Here is an 11,581-nt window from a genome sequence, read left to right on the forward strand (position 1 = left end):
GAAAGAGTGAAACTGGTCCTACATAGCTATTTGTTGGCTCATAGGAGTGATAAGAGGCTACTGTAGCTTCAACTGAGCAAGTGGAAAAATTCACGTTTGATATATTGGAACCATTGCTTTTGTAAGGTGGAATACCTGAGTGATCATCAACCGAAGAAGCTGAAGTGATAGAGGAAGAAGTCGATCTTCGAGATGGAAGTACTTGACTTTCAGCCCAACGTGTGTCCTGTCGAACAACAGTCAGATCATTATAGGGTGAAACATCTGGTACATAATCTTGCCGCGTAATTTCGGAGCTAATTTCATCTTTGTCAAGAGTTCTATCCATCTCGCTTGTTTGATCCTCATCGGCACTTGGCAGACTAATAAGATGTCTATTTACCATTTCTATGGGCGTTACATCATTAACTACGTGACTCGGTAATGAGCTAACTTGTTGCTCAACAAGCGAAGCTATGCCTTGAACTGCATGAGTTTGCTCTCCGTGTGATTCAATAGATGTGCGTAGCATGTACTGTTGTTCCTGCATATCCATATGTAGTTGCGAGTGAACTAAATTAGAACCACTGATATTGGCGTTTTCTGTGGCAAGGTCTGATGCATTCAAGTCATTTGGAAATTGTTGGCTGGTTAACCCATAACGATGTGCTTGACTATCGATAAGAGCACTTAGCTGCTCAGCGGTATTAAAACTGTCAATACTTGGTGGAACCCAACGCTCATCCGCTTCCGCTCTATCAAGTTTGGCACGTTCAGCCATTGTAACTTTTCCATTCTCTATATCCTCATTATCGTAAGACATGTAAGTAGACTCACAATTATTTTCATAACACGGTTTTTTCTTATCTTCAATTTGTTGTGTTTCAGTTTGCACAATTTCATCGATTAAATGTGGAACCATAGTGTTGATACCAGTTTTTAGCTCAGAGTTTGTTAGTTCATTGCTCAAAACTTTAATTTCACGTTTTTCTAATCGTGGTACTTGATGATGTACTTCATTCTTGAGTTTCGTTTCGATAACACGAGATCCCTTTATTTCAACATCAACAGAAATAGCAGTTGCTATACTAGGCTCAAGATCTAATTGACTAGAATGTGATTTCTTCGACAACTCCATGCGAAGTTTTTCAACAAGATGCAAAGTCTCACGAGCACTGTCTTCCTTTGCATCCTCTTTGAACCATAATTCATTATTGAAGGAAAAGGAAAGTGGCGCTGCACGCTCCTCAGCATCTCGGGGTATGCTAAATCCATCATCATTAACCATATCATCGGTCAGTATATCATGATCAAAATCAAAAAGTTCGGGTACACTTGTATCTTTGTTTCCAGGTTGTGGTGAAAATATGGAACGATTCACTGATCTATGCCGTTTATTGCTGTTTTCTTTTTCACTAATTTCATTCATTACACTAAATTTTTCCAATAATGGCTTTGAAAATGAGATTTCATTATTATCTTTATTATTTAATTCATCTCTATGTTGATATAATTGCGGCTGTTTTAAATTATCTAGATATTCATTACTACTCAATAGAATGTCAATACTTTTCCTTTCAGTTATTCGTTCGACAAATGATGTATTTAATAAATCGTCCTTTGGTATTATATCATTACTTATCCTGCTTGCACAATCTTTCATTAGCGTTTTTTTGCTAATTAAATTTTCAGTTTCTATTACATACTTGTTAAAATCTTCGCTTTTGGTTCGAACAGTGAGTTTGGATACATCAATATTTATATTGCTCTCAGGGTTCTCTAATTTATCTATTTTTATTGGTAGACTTTTTTCTTGTTTTGAAGCATCCACACTCTTAGACTTTGACAATTTATATAAATGTTCACGTTTTTCCAACAATTTATCCAAACCCCTCGATGATTTTTTTGGACTATCACGCTCTGCTCTACGTTGTTTCATTTCTTCTTCTAATGTTACAATATTATTTTTATTACTGATTTTCTTTAACTTTTTATTATCACTTTTTATTGAAGTACTCTCAGAAATTTGTGTCGATATTTTCTGCATTGGTTCTACTGTTGCAACTCTTTCCTTTATGCAACTTGAATCATATTCAATATTATCCTTAGAGCACAATTTTTCATTCGATTTATCATTTAATTCCGTCTCCACCTTTTTGATCGAAGTCGCATTCTTACCATGACTGTTTTCTTCTTTTTGCGTAGTTTGGCCAGATTTTCGTTTACGAGCCTCTGCGATTTTTGCTTTTGAGATGTTAGAGGTATAGTCCTTGATTTTAATAGATGATGATTGGTACCGCGATTGTTGTGTATACTTGGAGGTTTGACTGGACTTTTTAACAGACTTGAGCCTAAATAAATTTCGTGACCCATCATTATCTCGAGACCCACTGAACACACTTTCATCAACTTGAGTTTGTGACTCGTACTGCTGCTGATGACGATATTGCTGTTGTTGCTGTGGTTGAACTGTAGCTGATTTTTTTGTAGTACTGTCCTTGCATTCGACAGATTTATGTTTAGAGGAGAATTGTTGGTACTGTTGTTTTTTATGCTGCTTGTTATATTTGAATTCATCCTTGTAATTGGTTGATGAGTTTCGACTCGATTCATCTCTTTCAGTAGACGGCGGCTGAAACTCGTGTCCATGCCGCCCGTCGGAAGTTTTAAGCTTCTTCTCAGGCAGCTTTTTAAGTTTCCGCCCCGTACTTGAAGAAAATGAAAGCGAACTAAGTTTTTTATCTTGTTTCTCTATCATTTTATTTTCAATTTTAATATCAATTTTATTTTCAACTTTATTTTCATTTTTACCCTCGTTTTTGGAATCGATATTACTTTCAATTTTATTTTGACACTGTCGAATTTTAGAAACCGTATCACTTTTACTTCGATTACTGGAATGTAGTCCGGAATCACTTTCAGATGATGTAGTTAGCAATGTTGTCTGTTCTTTAATAATGCTGGCTTGATGTGCCGATTGTTCTGAATTCTTAAATACATCAGAGTCACTGCTACTATCAGTTGAGCTACTGTAACTACTACTACTACTACTACTACTCGATGATTCAGATGGAATTTTTATCATCATTTTTTTTGATGACTTCTTTGTAGTTGTAAGAATTTCATCTTTTATAGATGAGTCTTCTTTTTTACTTTCTTGCCTTTTCTTTACAGCAGGTATAGAAATATCAGTTGTTTCTTTTTTAAATTTATTTTCACTATTATCTATTTCTACTACGACCACTGACGATTTTGCACTTATACCACTTTTTATGTGCTCGGCTGCCTTTTTAGCCGCTTGTCGTTGTGGCACATAAGCAAAAATTTCTGAACCATCCCCGAATTCTTTATCAAAGTCATAAATGTCATTTCCTTTACAGTCCTTTGTGATGTCACGCGAAAAAAGTTTATTTTCTTGCTTGTATTTTTTTGATGAGGACAATGATAACTTAGACTCTTTGATCTCTTTGAAATCTTTAGAAAATTTAATAGTTGGCTTTACATCTTCAATAAATGATTTAGTATCAGATAATTGATCATTATTGATCAACATAACTGAACCTGATGTTGAGGCTGCAGAGATAGATTCTTTTTTGTTTTGTGAACGCTGCATAATTTCTGAGGCTTTCTTAGCTGCTTGTCGTTGTGGAACAATGAGTGCAGATGCTATACATTCTCTATTTCTACTGAGAACCTTCTGATTTTCTTTATTTTTTGCGCTCATATCATTTTTATCCATATCAATACAAAATTCTTTTAAGTCTTTACTATCCTTGTTATCCTTAACGTCTTTATCTTTGTGTTTATCTTTGTCCTTCTTTTTGGAGGTCTCACTGGGAATAAAAGATTTAGTAATAACTTTTTCACAAGGATAAACTGAAGTATGAGAAGAATGTTCCAAAGATGAGTCATCTGTATCTGAATAGATTTCAGCTACAGATGTCGGTCCTAGTCGAGAAGCTATGCTTTTATTGCTAATTGGTAGAAGCTCATCTGAATCGCTACCGGAAACGCTACCAAGCTCGCGCTCCATATGTTGTAATGTACGTGACCTCGTTATTGCTTTTTCAGATTTTATATCACTTTCACTATTCTCGTCAAGTAATTTACGATTATATGTACGCGGTCGATCCGGTGCACTAGTTTTTTTAGATTTATATCTTGGATTAACTTTACTGCTACTAGCTTTGCTTATTGTAATGAACCGTTTCTCTTCATCTTCTGTACTAGATTCTGTCTCAATCTTCGGCATAATCTTACTCTTACTGAGCTGATGCTGTAAAAAGTTTTAAATTATGAAATTTTTTAGAGTAATATATGGTATTGTATTAGATAATCAATTTATTAAACAATGTTTTGAAGAATCTTCGAATTTTATGAAACTATATATATACAGCAAAATATGCCATTAATTACATTTATATTAAACTCATTTATATTAAAAAATAAATTTATAAATACATCAATAATAATACATACAATGTATAATTTAATATTAAAATTATTTAATTGTAATTGCAATATAATGATAATAATATATAATAAAATTTAATAATATTAACTAATAATATTAAATATTATATGAGAAAATAAATGTTTTAAATATTGATATATAAAACGAACCAATTTTTTATCAGTGTTGACTTTGGTAGTAGCAGAGTACTTTGTTGGTTTGGGTTGTTCTGTTTCACTGCTACTTATAGAAGATAGATCGCTGCCATAAAGCTTTTTACGTGAAATCGAGCCATTAAAATGTAAACGCTTGTTTGAAGCACCATTAAAATTCGATTCATGTTTCTTTTCGTCACTCGAGTGCGACGTACTTGATGAATCGAGGCCTTTAATGTGCAAAAGCAGGGAATCTATATCATGAGTATGTGTTTCCGCCTCTTGATGAGAATAAAGGTGATCATAGATTGATGGACCATGATTAGCTTCGAGAACAGCAGCTGCGGCTGTAGTAGGCATAGTTACCCCAGAAACCAACAATGCTTGCTTATGGAAAGTTTGTTCACGTAGTCGAAGGAATGTACGACAAAGTTTTTCTCGTCGATTTACCATATAACAAAGATTTCGTACGCGCTCCAAATCTTGACGTAATTGAACAAACTTACGCATCTTCTCATTATCAGCAGCCTGACCTTGTGCCCGTACTCCTGATCCAGAAAGTTCACCACAACGTGGTGGAAGTAATGGCTTATTATGCCCTGACTAAAAATATAAAGATTAAAAATAAATATTTCTATTATTATTAATATGAGTATTCATTTAAAAATATTCATTTGATCCCTTAAATAATTATAATAATTTAAAAAAACATTCAATCTTTTAATCTGTCATTATAAATTATAAATTTGTTTCTATGATCTTTTCTTACATTTAAACATTTAAAACTTTTCATATTTAATTATTTAAAATAAGCTTTTCATTATTATTCATTAAAATTATTAACTATTCAGGGTAGATTAATATATTCAAATATTTTAAACAGTTCTAAATAATTAATTAATTATATATTAATATCTAATCCAATACAAATACACTTTAGATTCACTAAATTGAAAGATAGAAATTAAGATATTTAAATTTTATTATTCCTCAAAAAGATCTACGTGTAAAAACTATTTCTTATTCTATATGTACTATATAATTGTAAATAAAGGAATAATTAAATATGTTTATAACATACCCTTCTTTTCAGTTTCCAATAATTATAAATGTATATAATTGCATCAGAATCCACATCCAATTGTTGATTTGTTAGATCTTTCAAACATACATGTTTATCGAATTCGGCTTCAATTTCTTGAAGTCTATTTTTAAAAAATTTTAGCATATATGAAAATAATATTTAAGGGATATTATTCTTTTCAAACTATAAATTTTTTAAAATCTTATAAATACTCTTATTATTTTATTTAATGCTGATTGTAGGAAAATAAGTATTTTAGATAGTTCCCATGAATATCATAAACTTTAACAAAAAATTTGATTACATCGTTTTTTCTCTTAATTTAAAAAATAATTAAATTAATATTAATAGTTTTAATATACTTATAACGTATGCAAAAATATAAATTATAACAATTTTACTATTTTTAAATTACAAATTTTTTTATTACTAAATATATAACAAATTTGATACAAATGAAAGTATGATTTGAATAAAAAAATTAATTATACTTACTTAGCTGCACGTGCTTGGTTCTTTTCCTCAGAACTCATATCTTTACGTTTTCTTCTACGAACTTCGCCTTCATCAGAATCAGAACCTCCCTTACCACTTCCACTTCCAGTGCCTCCTCCAGTTGTTTTTTCTTTTGTATTTATTTTCCCATGTTTTTGACAATATGACTACGAAATTAAAAATAACTGTTAACTATTTAGTGACTACATTTATTAATATGAATAAAATTTCAATCATTATATCACGTTCATCATTATAGTAAATTAGTTATGTAATTATCATCATTATAGTAAATTAGTTATTAGTAAATTAATTATGAATTATATTCAAATACAAGCAGTACATTTTACTGTTAATTAAAAAACCTTATTTTTAAATAAGCTTATTAGATTTATAAACAACAAAATAATTGATAAAAATATTTTATAAATATTATTTCTATATACATGAAAATCATAATAAAATGTATATTTTATTTATATATATATAAATATATATAGTTGAAAAATTCTATTCTAATAAATAAATTTTATTATTAATATCATTTCGATTCAATTTCAAATATTACAGACCAACATTAAATATCAAATTAATTATGACATGCTTGTATTGTATATTGAAAAAGGTACATAGTTATGTGCATTAGTATAATACCTCTTTTTCTTTTAAATGTATTAGTATTAAATATTATTTATATATTAAATTACGAAAAAGTATTAAATACTTAAGCAAAACGTTTGTTTGATAACTTAATAAATTATTAAAAAATTAGTTAAAAAAATTATATTAAAAACAGTTCTTTGTTGATGCTATATAATGTATTGAAGTTTATAAAAAGGTATTGTATATAAATATTTTATAAAAAATTTTATATAAAATATAATAAAAACAAAAATAAAATTAAATATTAAAGTATTAATATAATTGAGTTTAATATGTTACAAATTTACATCAGGAATGACTTGATAAATTATAGTTTAATTTAAGACTACTTGCTCTTAATTTGACGCCATCTTCAGCTTGTTCATCCTCTATTATAGCTTTCATTTCTAGTCCATGTTTGAAAGCGCATGTAACGTGGTACGCGGTTTTACAAGTTTTTATACTGCATTGAATACAAGCACCAACACGTTCACGGCATAGCACACATATTAATGCCCATCGACTTTGCTGAGTTATTAAGAATTAGAATTATTACAAAATTATAGATTTTTTCAATTAATTCAACTAAGTAAAACAGAGAAGAAATTTATAATTTAATTAACTGAAATTCTCATTTACCGGAATACTTGATATTTTTGTAATGGGTTCCATTCTTTCTACACAACCTATGCTAACTTCAGGAATCCAGAGTGCACATGAAACATGGGCCCATTTTTGTCCACTACGTGTAGATTTCATAGCACCACCAGGATTAGGACATAAAACACACTCGGGTCTCTGGCCTAATGAGCATGTTCTACATAACCAGGAACCATCAGGTATTGATGTAATTCCATAACATGCTTGATGCACACAAATATTACAAAAGTCGCAAAAAACCATTTCATTACCCTCCTCAGAATCAGGCTAAAAATGAATTAATAACATTGATTTACTATTATAATATATTTAGTTTCTTTAATTACTTTTATAAAATATTGATTTCTAAGTTCTTTTTTATTTATTCAATGAAAACATTAATACTTACAGATCTACAAACATCGCAAATAACATTTTCATCATACTCAATTCCAAGACCTTCTTCATTTTTTACAATTGTTTGAATTTTATCCCAACAGCGATGTTCTAGTTCTTCTATGACTCGTTCTAATTGAGATTCGGTTACTGAAGACTGAGCACACTGTATAATAAACAATATTAGCATAAAAATTATATAAGTATAAAAAGTAATTGAAAAGATATATTGTAATAATTAAATTAAATATGAATATTGAAATAAAATAATAAAAGAAAATTTATTATTATATAATTACCAATGCCCTTTCTCCATTAAGAACTTCAAGCCAAGCAATGTCAGTATCATCTAAATCATATCCACAAGCTTTTTCAGATCGAGCTGGAGTAGTACTTAAATAATGATCTTCCGGATTAAAACAATCATCTCTAGATATTCTCAAAAACTTTTTTGGTCTTAAATAAATAATACTAAGAATTACTAACAGATATTTTTAAAAAATGTTAAGAAAGAAATGTAAAATACTGAATAAATAAATGTTTCTAAGTGTAGATTATTGAAAAATTTAATACTGCAAATAATATTTTTAAGTCTCATAACAAGAAAATTAATACAATTTAATCTTAATTTAAATGAAGTTAAAATTTATGGAATGCAACCATAAATGTTATCAAAAGTTTATTTAGAATCTATGATTTGTAAAATAATATCATTTTATTCAAATAAAATGTTATATTGTATCAATAAAATAAATATATGGAATTAAAATAAAGTAATTTTTATTATAATATAACATCAAACGTAATTTAAACATTTATAAAAATATATTATGGGTTATTTAAACAAAAAAAAAAAATATTCTGATTAACAAGTGCATTACAATTGTTTAAAGTTAAAATAATAAACCAATTACTTACAACTTAAATTCGCCATAAAGCTTGCTCATGGGTGGAGTTTGAATAAGGGTAACTGTAGGCTCTGGAAGTGAATCGGGATTAACAGGGACCTGCACTCCCTTCTCCCATTCTTGCTTCCATTGATCAGATATTACCCAATATTCACCAGGACTAAGTGGTTCACTATCAGGTAATTTCATTGCGCTAATTAGATCTTTGCGATAAAGTTCAGCTGGTGGTTCTGCTGCTGATCTATTGTAGATACTAGATATTTTAATATCACTAAGAGGTCTGGGGGTCCAGGATGTCCCTCCTTGACTGGATGATGCCATTGTTTCTTCTTCCTCGGAAGGTCCCAGTGCTGCCACTGGTACTGGGGTATCTGTAGCTGATGGTCCAACTCTACATTTGCGCCTCTTAATTGCCGCAGGGCAAGACGCTGAGTCATTATCGTTTCTATTAATTCTCTTGCCTCGTTGTGCCATTCTACTACACCAAACGATTTAGTGATATGCTGCACATGCAAACAAGCCGTGCGCATCCTGCAAAAAGTTATGCTTAATTAAACATATATATTAAATAAACTAATTACAAAAACAAAAGTAACTAATATTAAATATTATTGTACTTGAAAACTACATCAATGTAAATATTGAAATTTGTTTTTTTATACATGCTGTTATAAAAAAAGAGATAGTTGATAACTTTCAACTCAATTCTGTAATTCTTCATTCACTGATATAAGAATTAAATTTGTATCCCTGAATATTTTTCAATAAATTATTTTTAAATCTTGAAAAAGTATTTATTATTTTATTAATTTTACTAAGTTTATCACATTACTGCACAAATCTATTTTTTAAAATATTTATAAAATCTTGGCATTTACCCTCTGTGATATATTATAACCATTTTATCCTTTAATTGATCCATTAATGTTATCTTATACTCACTACATAGTTCTTCATATAGTTATTATCTGGTAAATGAACATCCGTTGAATCTGAAAATAAAAGTAAAAGTTAATATTGATTAAAAATGAAATTCACAACTTAATATTAAAAAGTTAATGCAATTAATAATTCAATTTGTAATAAATACAAATAAAGAATGTCTTTTAGAGCCAACGCACACGAAACCGATCCTTAATTAGATCCAATTGCACATCCCATGTACCAATGTTACTCCCAGCACCAATCATTTGAACAATACTCATTGTTAATAAATAAATTAAAACACTAAAAACTTGTATAAAATATGAATTCAACATTGCTAAATGATGAAATTAATTAACCCTAACTGTCGTTGAGTAGAACGAAATCACTGAATCGGCATATGAGAAGGTACATCGATGACGTGCTTCGAAGTCATTCTGAGCGGCGCATGGCCCTCTTAACAGTGAAGAATGTATATCCCCCCGGAAATCGAATAATCGACTACCAACCCCTTTTAAGAATTGTTGCTTGTAGCGGAGGTTATATGTCTGTAATAATGCTCACGGTTTCCGCGAACCCAGGGAACACGGCGACAACTCTCGAAACGGCGCGCCGCTATCATGTAAACACGCATACACAAACGGAGGAGTCGGATACGCTGGTGGCGCGTGTGCGTTTCTTCCTAATATAACACAATCAGGGCCTTGAGAGTATTGTAAAGGATAGCTATCAGTAAGCATGTAGCTTTCCGACAAGAAAACACATTACGCGAATATGTAAAATTCTTGCGCACAAACTGCAGGGAGCTGAAGAGTTTGGTGTCAGTGGTCCGTGGCGTTTGGCGACTCTCATCCTCATTTCAAACTCATAGTTCACACTCGCCTTGGGGATTCTCCGCGCGCGTTATATTTCTTGCCGTAGCCACGGCTAGACTTCAGCTCTGCAAAACTGCCTCAGATGAGGGTGCGCAGCCGAGGATGATGTATGGCTCAGAGCGCGATGGGTCTCACTTGGTTCTTGGTGAACATGGGGGGAGCCAGGAAAACGCGCTACAGCTCCATTACAGCACCACTGCCGCTGCTAGCTGCTGCTGCCCAACAACATTGACAATGTAGATGGCAGCATCGTCTGTTCAAGAGGCGCATTTCAGACACAAGGCACAGGTTCTCTCGCTTGTCTCGTCGAAGTTTTCGTAGGAGGGATAAGGGGAAAGCAGGCAGAGTGCGAAAAGAGGACGTAATCAAGCACTGATCGCACGATCATTCGCTCTCTCTCTCTCTCTCTCTCTCTTTCTCACTCTCGCTATGACAGAAATACCGGACGTTGCTGGTCGACGGTTGCTACTCTACACTAATCTACATATACTCTACAATGCAATTTAAGCCTTAAAGCCATTATCATAGAGATGCCATTTAATTCGTATGATATACCTATAGATGCGCACGCTTCAAAACATTATAAAATGTCTTATTGATTTATTAACGCAATATAATTTTGGCGCGCTGCCCACGTAAATTAGATTTTGAAAAAAAATCATTCTGAAATATTTGTTTATATAATAAACAATTTTATTTTTCACTCACGCATGTTTGTACAAAATCAAAAAAATTCTTTTTCACTATTAAAATAAAATATATTACATTTTGTATTTGTTTTTAAAAATTATATTACAATATTTTCTTTAAGGTCATCTTCATTTACATATAAAAAATACGTGCATTTATTTTTATCCTTTATCGGCTCATGCATTTATATATTTATACTTAAATTTTCAAGAATATTAGTAATACTAGTAATGATAAAAATCTACTCATTTCATTATTCTATAATCCTTTCGACATGTAAAAAGGATTTTTGAAAGATGAATTGTATGCACATTTCTTTTCATCTCATTTCTCTTGAACAT

The 11,581-nt window shown here is 31.0% G+C and overlaps 1 protein-coding gene across 1 annotated transcript in view; it reads right to left on the reverse strand.

The window, feature by feature from the left end:
• Positions 1–10,764, reverse strand: part of rno (PHD finger protein rhinoceros) — a 13,681-nt gene extending 2,917 nt beyond the window's left edge. The window contains exons 1-11 of the mRNA XM_011504156.1: positions 10,469–10,764; positions 9,694–9,743; positions 8,762–9,282; positions 8,143–8,299; positions 7,857–8,009; positions 7,448–7,735; positions 7,163–7,336; positions 6,167–6,333; positions 5,669–5,792; positions 4,603–5,190; positions 2–4,255 (exon numbers count right to left, since the gene is read on the reverse strand). Of these exons, the coding sequence (XP_011502458.1) occupies positions 2–4,255; positions 4,603–5,190; positions 5,669–5,792; positions 6,167–6,333; positions 7,163–7,336; positions 7,448–7,735; positions 7,857–8,009; positions 8,143–8,299; positions 8,762–9,225 (6,369 nt within the window). The 5' untranslated portion in view covers positions 9,226–9,282; positions 9,694–9,743; positions 10,469–10,764. The remainder of the gene's footprint in view (position 1; positions 4,256–4,602; positions 5,191–5,668; positions 5,793–6,166; positions 6,334–7,162; positions 7,337–7,447; positions 7,736–7,856; positions 8,010–8,142; positions 8,300–8,761; positions 9,283–9,693; positions 9,744–10,468) is intronic.
• Between the last annotated feature and the right edge of the window lie 817 nt (positions 10,765–11,581).

This window comes from Ceratosolen solmsi, unplaced genomic scaffold, assembly GCF_000503995.2.
Source record: "Ceratosolen solmsi marchali unplaced genomic scaffold, CerSol_1.0 scaffold19, whole genome shotgun sequence".
NCBI lineage: Eukaryota > Metazoa > Arthropoda > Insecta > Hymenoptera > Agaonidae > Ceratosolen > Ceratosolen solmsi.